The sequence below is a fragment of the Cricetulus griseus genome (genome assembly GCF_003668045.3).
Source record: "Cricetulus griseus strain 17A/GY chromosome 1 unlocalized genomic scaffold, alternate assembly CriGri-PICRH-1.0 chr1_0, whole genome shotgun sequence".
Taxonomy (NCBI): Eukaryota; Metazoa; Chordata; class Mammalia; order Rodentia; family Cricetidae; genus Cricetulus; species Cricetulus griseus.
The window spans coordinates 49,048,798-49,065,876 of NW_023276806.1; the positions used below are offsets into that span (position 1 = coordinate 49,048,798).

The following is a 17,079-nucleotide window of genomic DNA, read 5'->3' on the forward strand; positions in this document are numbered from 1 at the left end:
ATTTTGCTAGATGGTTCTTAGATTATATTAGTGTTTATGGCCACATAACCTGTGTCTAGTTCAACACACCCTCATCTGTACTGAGAGCTTCTAATGGCCCTGTTTTGATATTTAAACATAACAAAGTAAGAACAAGGTATCTCTTGTTCTATTTTAGTCTTTGATGCTCTGTGAACTGGATTTCCCCCACTGCCTTCCCAAGTTTCTGGAGGCCACTGTAGGGGGTTTCTTGTTTGTGTTTTTGTCTTTTTGCCTGCCATGGTGGGCATTGCCTCTCACGTGTAAGACAGAGGGATGCTGCCACCCAGCCCTCACCCCATCCCAAGGCAATTATTTGCAAAGTTTAAGACAGGTGGACAGGAGACACCCTAGAGGCCGCCTCAGATATAGAGAGAATGGGGCTCAGGACCCAGAGTTCAGGGTGGGGACAGGAGGGAAGGGATGTAGTGTGGGGGAGGTAAGACCTTTAGAACAGCTGTGTGTGTGTGTGTGTGTGTGTGTAGGCAAAGGACTCCCTCAAGGGCAAGGGAACAATTGCTTCTCATAAAGGTAATTACTTTCATAAAGGTAAGGGGACTTCCCCTTACAGGTTTCCTTTAGGTAAGACTGGCCCTTGAATATGGGAATGCTGGTTTGGGAGGGCCGGCTGTGGCCCTGTGCAAACACTTAACCCACAAGGAGAGTCAATGAGTTGCATTAAGGATCCCAGACCAAAGCAATGTTACATGAACACTGATTGGGTAGTAACTTACAGGCCAGACACAGGTCTAAGCACTTATAATTAACTCACTTATCTTCACCAGTATCATATAGAGCAGATACTCATTTTACAGAAATAGCACCGAGAATTTCAGCGCCAGTCAGGAAGTAGGTGGCGATGCCTGAATTTGAACCTAGACATTCTGGCTCGTCTAACCTCAACATAGAAACTAACGTGGGATGAGGAAGCCAGCCTTCAGGGCCAATGGCTAATAGAAGGAAACAGACTCAGGTGGGAATGCGGGGAATGCAAGGGCAGGGCTTCTGCTTAAAATGGATTCTGGGACCCTAATAATAGCTTCCTGACTTGTGCCAGGCATTGTGCAAAGGGACTTTACATTCAATCTTCAGTAAGTCCTTTGAATGAGACACTATCATTACCTTATTTCATCTTACTGATGAGGAAACTGACCCACAGAAGCCGCCCAAGACGGAAGGGCCAAGCCAGGCCAACCCTGGCCGGGGTGGCGCCCACGTGGCGTTAAGGAAACAGGGAAAATGGTGGGGGTGTGGCCAGAGGGCCGGGGGCGTGGCCGAACGGGGCGTGACCGCAGACTTGGCGGGGCCTGGGGCAAGCGAGGTTGGCGCGCAGCCGGGAAGGTTTAGGCGGGGTCGCACCTGTTGCGCGACTGCCCCACGGCCCCGCCACGGGATTGGGATCTCTAATTGATTCCCAGAAACTAGTGAAAGAACCCTAGGCGAATTCCGGGTTCGGTTTTCTGTGGAGCACGTGGCCTGCTTCCTCTTGAGTGCGGGCTGGGGGTCGCGACACCGGGGTCTCCTGAGGTCAGTCTGGCAGCTGAAGCCCGTGGGAGTCCGCCTTCGTCCAGCTGGCCATTTTGAGAAGCAGCCTTCCTTCCCGCCTCAGTGCGGGTGCAGGGGCCAGGGGCGCGACTTCGCCCCTGTGGGGCCCTCTCCTCTCCTCAGCCGCGCTTCCCCGCGGTGTAGACTAGGCAGCCTCCCTGGTACCACTCGGGACTCGGGCAGTATGGCCTCAGGTAAGCGTGTGGCGCGTGTGTTGGCGTTAGAGGGATCCCGGGACAAAGGTGCCTTGTCCGGGTGACAAGAGGGTCAGGTCTTGCTAGGAGTGTGAGCAGACCCTGGAAAGGTCTAGGGAAGCAGACCTTGAGTGTGCGGGCAGAGAGACAAGCAGAGGAGCCTGGGGTCTTTCCCACAGACCTCAACAAGACCCTGCCTCCGGCTCTTCCTGTCTTCCTAGGAGGACTTCCAGCTTCTGCCGGTCAGTGGAATTTTCCCAAGACAGGTTCCTCCCTTCTGGGCTCGAATTCTCAGTTCAGCCTCCTTCTCCTGGGCTGTCCCTAGAGCTGGGGTCAGATGGAGAAGAAAAGAGTGGGTTCTGCCCCCGAGGCTCTGGGTTTTCTTGAGTACGCTTGCCCTCTCCCTGGAGGAAATGGGTTTTGAGGCTGGAGAAGCTCAGGCTGTATTCTTATTATTTTTCTCTCTGGCTGAGCCTAGCCTGGACTTTGGCTTCTTTGCCTTGAAGCTTTGGCAAGGGATGAGGGTTCCGGAGATGGGGTGAGGGTGGTGCAGAGCTGCGAGCTGGCGCTGCTCCATCTGTTTTCTTTGCGCCCCCACCCCCACCCCAGTCCCAGCCACCATCAGTCACGTCACTCTAGGGACTGGAGTGGGAAGGGAGGGATAAGGGGCAGGATGGAGGCCCCACTCCCCGAGGTTGCCTAGACAACATCAGAAATCGTGGCCAGGGCCTCTTCCGCCTGCGGGGCGCTGCTTCCTGCATCAGTCACTCCCGCTGGGGGCGGGGCGGAGGAAGGGGTTGGATGTGAGAGAGGTTGGCCCCAGCTGGTGAGGTTCCTCCGCTGTAGCCTTGGCCCCAGCCATGGCATCCTATTCTGGCCCAGGCAAGTCCAAGGCCAAATATCCCTTTAAGAAGCGGGCCAGCCTGCAAGCTTCCGCTGCTGCTCCAGGTAAGTGTTCTTGGCTTCAGGCATGGGGCTCCTCCATCTCCTCCTGTCCAGGCCACCTAGTGCCTCAGAGAGGGCCCCCTTCTGCAGCACCCTCTCTGCAGTGATGCCTCTCTGCTTCGGTTCTAGGGCTGACTGACTGGGTTGGGTGGCGCAGGGAGTGGGGGGGGGGTCTGAGGTTTCCATGTCAGGGATGCTGCCCTCCGTAACAAGGAGTGGGTGTGGATGTGTGTGCACAAGAGGCGTATATGCACACGTGTCTGCTTGTGCAGATGCTGAGACTGTGTGTGAAGTGTGTGAATGAAGTGGGGAGGGTGTGGGACTGATGACTGCTTTGCGGACTGGCTACCCTGTTTGGTGCCTGTGCCTACAGCAGGCAGGCTCAGGTTGTTACTCTTTCCAAGGCCCTAGATCTAGAACTCCCTCATCGGTGAGTGACATCTGGGGTCATGCATTGCTGGCACATACACCAGAGGTAGGGCTCCGTTGCTACTATCCTTGCTGTTTGCTTGTTCCTGGTCTGTGTTGTGAGCCTCTTCAGGAGAGCGGCAGCCCTTGAGATGTCTGGTGGGCTGTGTACCTTGCACCCTTGGGTTTGGCTCCTACTATGTGGGCATCTCCGCACCATTTGCAACTGGTTGTGTGGTGGCGAGTGTCCATCCTGGTGAGGACTTAGCTACTTGAGCTTGTGCTTCCAGGGGTGTGGGTGTCTGCAGCTCTCAAGTGTTCTGGCTAAAGAAAAACGCCTTGGTGACTGGATGTTGTTAACCCCTCATAGCTCTATTTACACCCTGACTACCCTCCTTTAGCTTGTTTTTATGCTGCCAAAAATGCTTGGCTAGGGCTTTGTGTTGTGCTGACCTGTGTGCTCAGATCTGTGTCTCAGACTGTGTGTTTGGATCTGAGTCTTCCGGGTGTATGCCCTGGAGCTAGTTCTGTGCTGGTTACTCTATTGCTGAGCTAGAGACCCTTAGATGGTTAGACCCTGAGAGCATCCTGTCCCTGGGGTTGAGGCCTAGTGAGGCAGTCTTGATAATGAGTGAGGGGCTAGTCAAGAGGAAGGACTAGGCACCAGAATCTTGGAGCTGATGGGGTGATCCCCCCTTGGCGTTGGGCTGTATGTATCATCATATGTATGTTGTGATGCCAACTTTTGGCACTGAACCAGGGAGACGGGATCTGGCATGAGGGAGTATGGAGGTTGTTGCTGGTGTGTCACCTCTGGTGAGTCTAGCAGTTGTTTGCTTTTGTGTGGCAGACTAGGAAGATGACTGTGGCTGCTGGAACCCTTCCTGCTCACCCAGCCCTGCTCTGTAGGCCCAGGGTTACCTGACAGGAAAGGGTTTAAAATGAGGGCTTTTAACTTCATTTCTGCAGCTCTGTGGTCTACCTTCAGGGACTTAGAAGTGGTTGGTGGCTGGGTGTAGTGATGCACACCTGTAATTAGCTAGTTGGGAAGCTGAGGCAGGAGGATCATGAGTTCCAGGTATGCTTGGACACTTAGTAAGAGCCTGCCTGAAAGTAAAACTAGAAAAGGGTGAGGATATAGCTCGGTAGTAGAGGACTTCCTTAGCACACACAAGGCCTCAGGTGGTCCCAGGAATGCAAAAGACAGAAAACAAAACCCCCAAATGGTCTGGAGCCGTCTTTAAGAGCATAGGTAGGATCAGGGTGGTTTGTTTTGTTTGTTTGTTTCTCTGTGTGGTGTCCTAGAACTTGCTCTGTAGACCAGATTGGCCTCGAGCGCAGAGATATGCCTACCATGTGCTGCAATTAAAGACATGCACCACCACTGCCTGGCCTATGATCTAGGTTCTTGATAATCAAAGACTTGAAACCCTAGGTTGGGTGGGTAGGTATTGATCTTTGCCTCTTCCTCCAGTTCTTTCTTGCAAGGGAGAGCCTCTCTACCCCTACAATATCCCTTTCTCTTCACTGCTTTCCCCTACTTAGCAGCCTTTACCCCTACACTGGATTCAGAAGGCCTCTCACCCTCCTCAATGAAGGGTCTCCATTTAAGTGTTTGGAGCGTCCTAGGAATTTCTGATTGTAGCCCCATGGGCTCAGAGTCCTAAGCTTTACAGAACTCTTGTAGATCATTCCCCTGTGAGTCCTGGGGCTGTGGCCAGATAGGACAAGGCCACTTCTCACCCATTTATAGCCTCTGTCCAGAGGTTAAGGCAAGCAAATAAACAAAAGTAGAGTCCTATGTGTTTTCCAAATGCTGCTCCCATGTTCCAAGTTACTCTTCCTGAGTAGTTTGCCCCTACCCTGATAATGGACTTGGGACTGGCTTGTATGCTAAGAAGCCTCTGTAACTAGCTCCTACCCAGATTAGGCCAGTGGTCCAACTACCAGCCAGCCTCTGCATGTAGCAAAGGCCTTATTTCTCCTCAAGAGTCCATAGTGTAGTCAGGGCCCAAAAGACCTGGGGTGGACAGATGAAGCTTTCCAGAGGTGTAGGGCTCAGGGGACCATGGCTGGTCTCCCTTGTCTCTCTTCCTACCCTTTGGCCAGCCAGGCTGTGTCCACTTTCTGTCCCCTAGGGCTGTGGTTTTAAGGAGACTTGGCCCCTCCCTTCCAGGCTGCCTTGGCCATCTCAGTCTGTCTTGTTTCTCCCTGTTGAGATCCCTGGATCTAGGTTGGCCTCACTGGCACTGAAGAGGTTAAGGTCCTGTTAGAATTAGAGTTCTTCCCATCTCCCAATTCCTGCACCTTCTCTGGGTTTCTAAACTCCCCTGAACTCTCCCAGCCCCCTACTTGGGGCCATCCCAGGGTCTCCCCTGCTTATAGCTGCACTTGGTACAGCCCATGCCAGCCCCTGAGCTGTCCTGGGGGACTGGCTGCAGCTTCACAAGGCAAACAGGCAGGCAAGGGGCACAGGGCTGCTGACCAGAGCACTCTTGAACTCTGCAGGTAGGGTTCCAATAGAGACCAAGGCAAGTCGGTAGCTGGGTCCTGATCTAGGTCAAGCTCCTTTTTCTTTGTCCAGCTTTGGGACTGTACCTGGAGCACTAGAAATGGGTACAGAGACCTTAAGGCAGAGCCCGAATCCTTTTCTATGACAGTGGAGATGGTCGAGGGTTCTGGGGGGATTGCATCTTCTACAGCTGGCTGGGAGGACCAAATGGTCTGTGGACAGCTTCCTGCAGGAGGAGGCTAAGACTGTTGAAGGACCCAAAAGGGTCCTTCCTGGTGGCCTGGGAGCTTAGGCAGTCTAGGAGACTAGCAGCTTCAGACCTACAGTATTAACCTCGTGGTGAGGCCCATGTAGAGTTGTTCTGCCCTTGTTGGAGTAGAAAGACCCCTGGCTTCTAATTCTCCCTTTCTCAGGGCCTTTCATGGAGCCTCCAGCCCAGATCCTAGGGCTTCCAAGAGGCATAGACTGGTAGCTCCTTTCAGAGGGGCAGCCAGCAGTGGGAGGGGTAGCCTAGGATCAGCCCTCATCCTGGCAGTTCTGGGGTCCTAGGGAGAGGACAGGCCTCCAGGGGGAGAGAGGGCTCCTTGCCAACCAGGTCCTCTTCCTTGATAGTTGCTTCTTGGGTCAGAGCTGAGTGGCTGCTGTACTTTGCTTCTGCCTTCATGTCTAGGAGAGTAGGTGGTTGTTCTGTTCTTCTCAGGGAAGGACCTGTTAGGTCAGGGGCAGATCTGACCCTGGATTAGTGCCCGAGAAGCTGATGGTCCTTAGTGTGGCCACTGATCCTAAATGAGTACTTGGTGTGTGTGTGTGTGTGTGTGTGTGTGTGTGTGTGTATGTGTGTGTGTGTGTGTGCATGTGCATGCAAGTACGTGTGTACATGCGCACCCTTTCTGGAAAGGTCACGTGCAGATAGATTCTCCTGATCTAAGGGAGTGGGCCACCCCTACCTCAAGTTCTCATTGCAGAGTTGATTCATTTGTTCCACAGGCAGGCACAGGACCTCATCCCTGAGCTTGGGGTAGTAAAGGGCCTCCATGTAGATATGGATGAGTTCCCTTGGGACCCCCACATGGCTGGCTCTTTTGCCTCAGTAGAAGTATTGCCCAGTGTCTAGACCCTGGCTTTTAATAGGTTCTGGCCCCAAGGTAGGAAGGGGTTCTTGGCTTCCAGAGGCATCCAGGCCCTGCCCCTCCTCTCCTTGACCCTGTCATCACTGTCTCTGCAGAGGCTAGGGGTGGTCTGGGGGCCTCTCCGCTGCAGTCTGCCCGATCCCTACCTGGCACTGCCCCCTGCCTCAAGCACTTCCCACTCGACCTTCGCACGTCTATGGATGGCAAATGCAAGGAGATCGCAGAGGTATCACCTGGCACTCCCACACCTCCTCACCTCAGACTATCCTCGTTGCTATACCCCTATATTTCAGCCACCTCTCATCTCATGCCTAGCTATCCCTGATCCTAAGTCTTTCCCAGGAACCCTGGCTTCTGCCCACACCCCTTGCCCAGGCTCTGCAGGGGAGGGAGGCAGAGGGCTTGAAAGCATGGCCACCTGACCTTTCTCCTCCTTCCCTCCTTGGTACCAGGAGTTGTTCAGCCGCTCACTGGCTGAGAGTGAGCTCCGCAGCGCCCCTTATGAGTTCCCAGAGGCAAGCCCCATCGAGCAGCTAGAGGAGAGGAGGCAGCGGCTGGAACGGCAAATCAGCCAAGATGTCAAGTGAGCCTGCTGCTGCCCCTTCCCTGTCCCTTTGTCTCTGAGGTTCGCCAGGGAGGCAGCATAGAGCACATTCTTGGAACCAGGCCACTGCTGGTTCTGTCTTCTGGGAAGCTTAGAGTCTACTGTACAAACTTCCCTCTGGGGTTGCTTTCTCATCTCTGAAGTGGGCTGAGAACAGCCCAGGGTCTACAGCGCCGCCTGTGAGGACCACATGTGACAATTTGTAGGCAGCAGCTGGCAGAGTGCTGGGAGTCAGTTGCTGCAGCCACTGCTCTTGCTCTACGAGACCTTTTCTCCTCTCACCTCTAGGCTGGAGCCAGATATTCTGCTTCGGGCCAAGCAAGATTTCCTGAAGACAGACAGTGACTCGGACTTACAGTGAGGAGGGGAAGGGGGCATGCTCAGGGCATGTGGAGCTGGGGTCTGTACTGTGGCTGTCTCCAATCCTTGTCTGTCTCCCTTTTCTGTAGGCTCTACAAGGAGCAAGGAGAGGGACAGGGTGACAGGGGTCTTTGGGAGCGTGACGTTGTACTGGAACGGGAATTTCAGCGGGTCATCATCTCTGGGGAGGAGAAGTGTGGGGTGAGTGTGGAGTGAAGCCTTAGGTTCCAGAGAGTTCTGGCCTGGGGAATTGGTGGGAGATGGAGAGGGTATTTCTCTTCTGGTGCCTGGAGTGGCAGAGGTTCTGGGCTCACATAAGATGGGACTAGACAGGGCTGGTTTGAGGCCTTTGGAGCTGGGGGTGGTCGGTGTGAGGTCAGGGGATGACCAAAGGGTGAGTATGAACCTGAGTATGGACAGAGACCAAAGCAAGTGCCTGCTTGTCCTTGTCTTCAGGTGCCATTCACAGACCTGTTAGATGCAGCCAAAAGTGTGGTGCGGGCACTTTTCATCCGGGAGAAGTACATGGCCCTGTCACTGCAGAGCTTCTGTCCCACCACCCGCCGTTACCTGCAGCAGCTTGCTGAGAAGCCCCTGGAGACTCGAACCTATGAGCAGAGCCCTGATACCCCTGTGTCTGCTGGTGGGAGCTCCTATCCCTCCCCAAACTCCAACTTCCCTGGGTATCTAGGCTTAGAGCCTAGGTGCTTCTGCCTTGTCTGCATCTCCCACACCCAGGCTCTTTCTAGCTTCTTGACATCAGAAGGGTGGAGGTTGGGGACCATAGCTGTTCTTTTGGAGCCTTTGACATACCTTGCCCTCTATGGAGCCCAGAGATTGGACAGTGGCAGGCCTTGAAGCTCCTTGGCTCTGACTCCTCCCTCTCCCCTTTGCAGATGCCCCAGTGCACCCCCCTGCGCTGGAGCAGCACCCATATGAACACTGTGAGCCAAGCACCATGCCTGGGGACCTGGGCTTGGGTCTGCGCATGGTGCGTGGTGTGGTGCATGTCTACACCCGCAGGGACCCTGATGAGCAGTAAGAGGGGTGTGGTGTGTGTTGGGATATATCGTATGGAATAATGCATTGGCTTGGGAGAGGGCCAGAGGGTTTGGCTTGCTCTCCTCACCTGAGCTTCCTGCATGCCAGCTGTCCAGAGGTGGAGCTTCCGTACCCTGACCTGCAGGAATTTGTAGCTGACGTCAATGTGCTGATGGCCCTGATTATCAATGGTCCCATGTAAGATTCCGCCTGCCCCACTGAGCTGCTTCACAGCCCACACTCTCCATCCCCAGCCCTGCCCTGCCCTGCCCTGCCCTGCCCCAGGCAACTGTCACTTTGTTTCCTGCCACTCTCTAGTCACCTACTCCTAGTCTGCTGCCCTTGTTCTGTTTGCTCCTGCCTCCTGCCTTCATCCTTCCCAGAAACCTCCTCTATCAGGGTCTAAGTCTCTCTCCTCTTTCTTCTTGCCCAGAAAGTCATTCTGCTACCGCCGACTACAGTACCTGAGCTCCAAATTCCAGATGCATGTTCTGCTCAATGAGATGAAGGAGCTGGCAGCTCAGAAGAAAGTGCCACACCGGGACTTCTACAATATCCGTAAGGTGGGCCCTCAGCTTGTGGCCTCTGTGTCCTGATCATATCTCCCTCCCAAAGCTGGGTTCTCCCCCAGCACTCAGTAAATATGGAGAGCCCTGTTTTACACACTGTTTTGGCCATGGACCTCTCCTTTAAAAAATTATTACATTTAAATTATGTGATTTGTGTATGTATATGGATGTAGGCATGTGGGGCAGAGGAAAGATTCCCAGGAGTCATTTCTCCTCTTCCACCATGTGGGGTCCTGGGAATTGACTCATGTTGTCAGGTTTGATGGCAGGTACCTTCACCTGCTGAGCCATCTCTCCCCAACGTTTTGCATTTGTGTGTGTGTGTGTGTGTGTGTGTGTGTGTGTGTGTGTGTGAGCACGTGCATGAGCGCGTGTGCGCACGAGCATGCAAACGTGTGCTTGCAGGCTGCAAGCTTATCCTTGTGTGGTGGGGAGGCCAAAGCTGACATTGTGTTTCTACCTTATATATTAAGACAGAGTTTCTCACTTGAACCCAGAGTTTGTTGCTTCAGCTAGTTTAGCTAGACAGTTTATTTTGTGTGTCCCTTGCCTCTGCCTTTCTCATGCTAAGATTATAGGTAGGCTGCTGCATATACCTGACGTTTGTGTGGGTTCAGGGGATGGCAACTGCAGTCCTCATGTTTGTACAAGAAACACTTCCTGGCTGAAGTCCCAAGGCCCTCCCGAGCCTTTGGTGGATCCAGTGGTCCTTCTCCACTGCAGGTGGACACTCACATCCATGCCTCATCCTGCATGAACCAGAAGCATCTGCTGCGTTTCATCAAGCGGGCAATGAAACGACACCTGGAGGAGATTGTGCATGTTGAGCAGGGCCGTGAGCAGACGCTCCGAGAGGTGTTCGAGAGCATGAATCTCACTGCCTACGACTTGAGTGTGGACACACTTGATGTGCACGCGGTCTGTCCCATGGGATGGGCTGGGGTGTTGGGTCAGCACTAGGGCCAAGGATCAGGGGTGTGACCTAGGCCTTCCCATCTCCTCCAGGACAGGAATACCTTTCATCGATTTGACAAGTTTAATGCCAAATACAACCCTATTGGGGAGTCCGTCCTCCGAGAGATCTTCATCAAAACCGACAACAAGATTTCTGGGAAGTACTTTGCTCACATCATCAAGGTATGGAGGCAACTCTCCCCTGCTGAGCTAGAACCCATGTGTAAGAGGGTTCAAGTGACAGGAGGAGGGAGGTAAGAGGCTTAATGAGCATATGTGGTGGGTACACGAGGCAGGAGGAACCTAGATGTGATTGCTTCTGGTGTCTAGGAGGTGATGTCAGACCTGGAGGAGAGCAAATACCAGAACGCAGAGCTCCGGCTGTCCATCTACGGGCGTTCGAGGGACGAGTGGGACAAGCTGGCACGCTGGGCAGTGGTGCACAAAGTGCACTCTCCCAATGTGCGCTGGCTGGTGCAGGTGCCCCGCCTCTTGTGAGTGTCCCTTAGAGTGGGAGGAAGCTCCAGGGCTGTGTACAAGGGGCCAGAGCCTGCCTCCTGTTCTGCTGGGATGGCTAAGCCTTCAATATCCAAGCTAGGCACTCTTGAGTGCCAGGAAGGGCCTCCCAGACCAACCTGCAGTCTGTCCAGCCTGGTCTTTCTGGATGTCCCACTTTCCCACTGTGATTCAAACACACTCTGGTGCTTCTCATGACAGCTTTGACTCTTTGGCCTGCTGCTGGCCCTGCATATGCTTGTGTCCTGTCTCCCCTGCAGTGACGTGTACCGCACCAAGGGCCAGCTGGCCAACTTCCAAGAGATGCTGGAGAACATCTTTCTGCCACTGTTTGAGGCTACTGTGCACCCTGCTAGTCACCCAGAGCTGCACCTCTTTCTGGAGCACGTGAGCTGGCATGGGCTGGGCGAGAGAGGGCAGGATAGCTGGGCTCAGGCCCAGCTGTGGCTCTAGGGCTGACCACCAGCTCTTTACCAGGTGGATGGTTTTGACAGTGTGGATGATGAGTCCAAGCCAGAGAACCATGTCTTCAACCTGGAGAGTCCCCTCCCAGAAGCTTGGGTGGAGGAGGACAACCCACCCTACGCCTACTACCTGTATTACACCTTCGCTAACATGGCCATGTTGAACCATCTGCGCAGGTGCTTATTCCAGGAGTACCAGCCCTCTGCTTGCCTTGTTTTTGAGCACCCTGAGCTGAGGCCACTAGTACCCTGGCTCACACATTGCTCCCAGGTCCAGACTGACTAGGCTCTTTCTCTGCCCTTAGGCTTCATTTCTCATCTTTTCAGTCAAGAACCTGCCCTGTCCTCCTTCCTAGGCCCCTGTAGTCACTAGCTGGGGGGCATATGTGTGCTGGTGGCCTGGGATCTGGGGTCAGGTGAGCTTAGGTGTGCCCATGCTCTGGAGCTTACTCTGTCTTCATGCCCCTCAGGCAGAGGGGCTTCCATACGTTTGTGCTGAGGCCGCACTGCGGGGAGGCTGGGCCCATCCACCACCTGGTGTCAGCCTTCATGCTGGCCGAGAACATCTCCCACGGGCTGCTTCTGCGCAAGGTCAGGGTCTACACCCCCCAGCCTCCACATGCAGCTGTTTGCCTTCCTGATCCTCCTCCTCTCCCAGCCATGAGATCAGATTCCTCCTTCCCAGTATAATTAGCTCTTCCCACCCATCCTCTAGTGGAGGAGCCCAGCTTGGATTCACTGTTCTTACATGGCACCTAGCCTGGAGCCCCCTTCCCCTAGGCCCCAGAAGCAGTATGCCCTCCCAGCATTGAGGCCCCCTGACAAGTCCTCCATTTCTCCTCTCTGCCCAGGCCCCTGTCCTGCAGTACCTGTATTACCTGGCTCAGATCGGCATTGCCATGTCCCCTCTCAGCAACAACAGCCTGTTCCTCAGCTACCACCGGAACCCTCTACCTGAGTACTTATCCCGTGGCCTCATGGTCTCACTGTCCACAGATGATCCCCTGCAGTTCCATTTCACCAAGGTCAGACCCAGCCCAGGGTGTCTAGGGGATTGTGGGGTGTCTCCGGGTCTGTGCTGCCCCTGGTGGTGGAGCATAGCAACAGTTAGCCAAGCCCTTAAAGAAGGGAGGAACTTCAGGGGTCTGATGCCTCTCTCAAAGAACCTGGCCTGTGCAGGAACCCCTGATGGAGGAGTACAGCATTGCCACTCAGGTTTGGAAGCTCAGCTCCTGTGACATGTGTGAACTGGCCCGTAACAGTGTGCTCATGAGTGGCTTCTCCCACAAGGTATGATACTCAACCTGCCTGGGGCTGGGCATCACCTCTTTGCCTTCCTTTGCATTTGGGATCCTGGCCTTGTCCCTGTGATGGTTGGATCTCCCTGCAGCTGTGCCTGTTACCCACACCCTCTGCAGGTAAAAAGCCACTGGCTGGGACCCAACTATACCAAGGAGGGTCCCGAGGGCAATGACATCCGCCGCACCAATGTGCCAGACATCCGAGTGGGCTACCGCCATGAGACCCTGTGCCAAGAGCTGGCGCTTATCACACAGGCCGTCCAGAGTGAGATGCTGGAGACCATCCCAGAGGAAGTAGGCCTTGTCATGAGCCCGGGGCCTTAGTGAGCCAAGTTCATGCAGTGCTCGCCCCATCTCAGCAACTTGATCGTGTGTGTCTCTGATTGGACCTTTCGCACCTGGTGTGGTCTCTGCATGTCGCTGTTCTTTGTTTCTGTCCTGCATGTCTTTGACCATGTCTTGCCTCTGGGCCACCGCAATGAGAGCAAGTCCAGGAATCTGCTTCACTGTTTTCTTGGCTCAGGTGGTACCTGGTGGCTGAGATCTAAGGGCTGGCCCTGCTAGTGACCCGTCCAGGATTGTCAGAAGCCTGACTGTCCTATGGTGTCTTCAGTGTCCACAGGGGCTTGGGATAGTTGTGTGAGGCTGGCCCCGTTAGCCTCTGGAGCCCTACCTCGGCAAATCCAGGCTTTGGCTAGAGTTCAAGTTGAGTTTCCCTCTTGTTTATGTGGCCATGGGGCAGTCAGGAGGGGCTCATTGTCCCTCTGTTGTGGCACTGGCTGCTCAGTGTCTGTGAAGTTGTGGCCCGTCTGTGAAGTTGTGGCCCGTCTGTGCTAGGCAGAGCAGGGCTTGGGCTTGCTCATGGCCCCAGAGGCCTGCTCAGGGGCTGGATATGTCCCTGCCAAGTCACTGCCCATCAGACTCCTCTGTTCCTTTCTATTCCACATATCCCTTTGTTACCAGCTCCCTTGTACTTGTGGGAGGGAGCAGCTACCCTGATCTGTGTCTACAGTTGGAGGCTACCGTAGTTGGAGGATGCTGCGTCCGCCGTTAGCCCTGGGGGTGGTACCACCCTTGAGGGTTTCCAGGTCTTTGGCCAGACCCAGATCCCAGTTAGCCTCTTGTTGTGTTATGTTCTAGACCAAGGCCTTTGCTATGAAGAAGTGTTTCATATGAACCATTTTCCTAGTGCATGAGAAATAAAGACTATTTAAGTAATGAGGCGTGTGAAGGTCTCTGTTGGGAGAGGATGGGTGGTGAGTGGCAAGGCACTCTGGATGGAGTACAGTGTGGGCCTCTGTGTAGCAAAGGCTGGTGGCGGTCCTGCCGACACTTCTGAGTGCTTGGATCACAGATGTGTGCTGTCACAGCCATGAGGTACAACACACTCTAAGGTGTGAGGCACGGATGAAGTAGATTAGTGCATCTGTACACTGACTGGGGTATCTGTGGGAGAGAGGAGATGCCCGTTTGCCCTTCTGAAGGGGACATATGCCCCCAGGTCCATGATGTATTCTTGTCATACCAGCTTGGAGGGATGGCACCCTTCCACCTTGTGCCTCCTGTGCAGCCTCTTATGACAGCATGGTAGGTGGGAACATGTACCCTACATGCCTGCCTGAGGCCTGTGGTTTCAAAATTGTGGAACCTTCTAGATAGCCTGTCTACAATACTCTTTCCAGATCTCTCCCTTGGGGATTCTGACGTAAAGATGGCAGGCATGGTGACAGACATCACTGTTAGATTGTGTTGTAAGGAGCTGGAGCTGGAGCTGCTTGTATTTTAGTTTATCTCTAGCAATTCACTTTCTACCCCAAGTCTATTGTGCAATTTGCAGTGCACCTCTTTGCCTGCTGTGCCTGTAAAGAAGGGAAGCAGACAGGCCCTGGACAGCACAGGGTACTTCCTGTGTAGGCTGCAGATGCTTGCCACAGCTGCTGTTGGGTGGAGAGGCACTAGGGGCCTCCTGCCTCAGAATGGTAAGCCTGTGTGATGGAGGGCTTGGCTGGGAGCCCACAGAGACTGGCAGCAGCCCCCACTCCCTAACCCCTGACTCTGAGCAGGTAGGAGGGCCCATCTGTATCTGGCCTCAGACTGTAGCAGGTGCGCCCAGAGACCCAAAGCAGCTCTACTTCCCCTCCTGACTCTCACTGGCTCCTAGCCAATCCATTTTAGACATTCTGAACTAAATGCTGGAGTTAGAGCTAGAGCAGAAGGCTATACACAAAATAAGCCACACAGAAAAAACAAACACCCAGACTGATTTCTGCTTAGAAAAATGGGCTCACTGGGCAGTGGTGGCACTCGCCTTTAATCCCAGCACTGGGGAGGCAGAGGCAGACGGATCTCTGTGAATTTGAGGCCAGTCTGATCTCCAGAGCGAGTGCCAGGTTAGGCTCCAAAGCCACAGAGAAACCCTGTCTCGAAAAATCAAGAAAAAAAAAGAAAAGAAAAAGAAAAATGGGCTCTGAAGGTAGAAATATCCAGCAACAGAATGGAGACAGTACCATGTCTAAGGGTCTCCGCTGGGCCTTGTCTGTGCTCCCCCAAACACAATGCTTGTCAAGGCTAATGGGCGCTAACTTTTGGAAATCAGGCAAGCAGGATTTGTAGATCTAGACCATCCCTTGAAGGCCAGCACTGCCTGTCCCATACCAGCACTGAGGATTCCATATTCATTCTCTGAATCGTCATTAAATCAAATCCTTCCTTTCATCTTCCTGCCCAGCGTTTCTCAGTGCATCACTAACTTTCTTAGCAGCCTCGCCAATTTCGTATAAACTGGACTTTGGTTTTAATTTTTGCAGAAATTTCTCTTTCAAACATTTATCAAGAGTGAATCTTTCCCCCTTTTTAAAATTTGATTTTGTGATGCCAGGGATTGAATGCATGACCCTTTCATATACTAGGTTAGTGAGCTGTACACTCAGCCCAGGAGCAACTAATCTTTAAAAGGTAGGGAAGGTCTTGCCAGCTAAAAAAGAAACTTTCTGCAATGCCATATGGGTCACATGAATTTCCTGGCTGGTGCTCCAGGAGTACAAATGATGCTGAGGAGATAGATGCACACCCCATCCTTATCAGCCTGTACTCGAGGGACCTCACCTGGTTCCCACCTGCGGTTGAAGCATGGCCTTGATGGCAGTCATTGCTAATCACAGAGCTGGGAAAGTGAGCCTCACTTCCAGGCTGAACAAGTATGGCATGGTGAGCCCCAAATGTGATGAGCAGCTCAGAGACCTAGGGAAAATGGACAGAATAATCCACTACCACCCTGCCGGCTTGTTTTTACTGCACTAAGAGCCTTGGTTTTACTGCCACTAAGGTGGCAGCATGAAGCATGAAAAATTAAGATGAAAGCACACAGGAGGCTTCACCCTGGGATTCTTTTTCTAGGGGCATAAAACAAAAACATATAAGTAAAATGCCTGAGTAGAAAAAAAAAAACTTTGAGGATACAGAAAAATAGGAAGTACAAATCCTATCCTGGCCTACCAATTTTACCAAGAGTTTGCTTATAATGTACATATAATATATATATATATATATATATATATATATTATAAGTACATATATATGTATATTATAAATACATATATATATATATATATGAATGAACATATTTTTAGATACTTATATTTTTTCCTTCCAGTTACTTTTTTCAATTTTTTTTTCCAAGCCTGTCCTGAAACTCACTTTGTAGACCAGGCTTGTCTCAAACTCTCAGAGATCTGCCTGTCTCTGCCTCCCAAGGCTGCATCTGACTCAAAAATTTTTTATTGCATTTATTTGTGTGTGTGTGTGTGTGTATGTATACTTGTCATGGAGTGTATGGTGAGTCCTAGAGATGGAGTTGAGATTGCTAGGCATACCAGCAATCATTTACTGAGTCATCTTGCCATCCCCACTTTTTAAAAAGTAGTATTTTTGTTTTGTTTTTTAGACAGTCTCCTATGCAGCTTAGGCTGGCCTTCAATTCTTGCTCCTTTTACACAACTTTCCTAGTACTGGGGTCACAGGTGTGTGCCACCAAATGCTAAATTCAAGTGATTTTTTTTTTCAATCGAGATTCTATTATGTATAAATTTGCTTTTAAAATTAACACATCTTTAACATGTTGTTAAAGTAATATATAAATGTCGATTCTCATTGCTGTGCCGTGCCCCATGATTTACCATCATAAATCTAGACCTGGGCTTGTGAAATGGCTCAGCAGGTAAAGGCACTTGCTGCCAAGCGTGACACACTGGGTGGATCCTTGGGTCCTATGTTGTGGAAAAGGAAAGCTGATTCTTGAAAATTGTCCTAGAGCAACATGCACCATGGTATGTGTGCACACCATGGCAAGTACGTATGTGCACATATACTCAAAAAGACAGTAGTAAGTCAGCCTGGGGTGTGTGACTGGCTATGCACTGTGGAGCCATAACACTTTAGCTGTACTGCTGGTCCATGTGACCATGGGCAAGATACTTCCTTCTCTGTGCCTATGGATGTTTTTTTTTTTTTAAGATTTTT

The 17,079-nt window shown here is 52.4% G+C and overlaps 1 protein-coding gene across 3 annotated transcripts; it reads left to right on the forward strand.

The window, feature by feature from the left end:
* The first annotated feature begins 1,572 nt into the window (after positions 1–1,572).
* Positions 1,573–13,780, forward strand: Ampd2 (adenosine monophosphate deaminase 2). 3 transcript variants are annotated; one of them, XM_027395477.2, is made up of 18 exons: positions 1,573–1,757; positions 6,848–6,978; positions 7,205–7,335; positions 7,645–7,713; positions 7,806–7,917; positions 8,173–8,359; positions 8,613–8,754; positions 8,866–8,955; positions 9,191–9,320; positions 10,050–10,244; positions 10,332–10,463; positions 10,611–10,774; positions 11,057–11,183; positions 11,274–11,437; positions 11,731–11,851; positions 12,112–12,285; positions 12,440–12,550; positions 12,679–13,780. In XM_027395477.2, exons 1-18 carry the CDS (start codon positions 1,748–1,750, stop codon positions 12,883–12,885), a joined length of 2,397 nt encoding a protein of 798 aa, XP_027251278.1. In that variant the 5' UTR covers positions 1,573–1,747; the 3' UTR covers positions 12,886–13,780. The 3 variants fall into 3 exon arrangements, 2 of the variants coding, with proteins under 2 accessions (XP_027251278.1, XP_027251277.1); XM_027395476.2 differs by lacking the exon at positions 1,573–1,757 and adding an exon at positions 2,021–2,705; XR_003481196.2 differs by lacking the exons at positions 1,573–1,757; positions 11,731–11,851 and adding an exon at positions 2,019–2,705 and having other exon boundaries at positions 12,679–12,717.
* Positions 13,781–17,079: the final 3,299 nt, after the last annotated feature.

Bases quoted from the DNA above. Each gene is read 5' to 3' on its own strand.
- Ampd2 (XM_027395476.2), top strand. From the start codon at position 2,618: ATGGCATCCTATTCTGGCCCAGGCAAGTCCAAGGCCAAATATCCCTTT. The intron at 7,336-7,644 runs GTGAGCCTGCTG...TCTCACCTCTAG, and splicing joins CAAATCAGCCAAGATGTCAA to GCTGGAGCCAGATATTCTGC. The intron at 7,918-8,172 runs GTGAGTGTGGAG...CCTTGTCTTCAG, and splicing joins CTGGGGAGGAGAAGTGTGGG to GTGCCATTCACAGACCTGTT.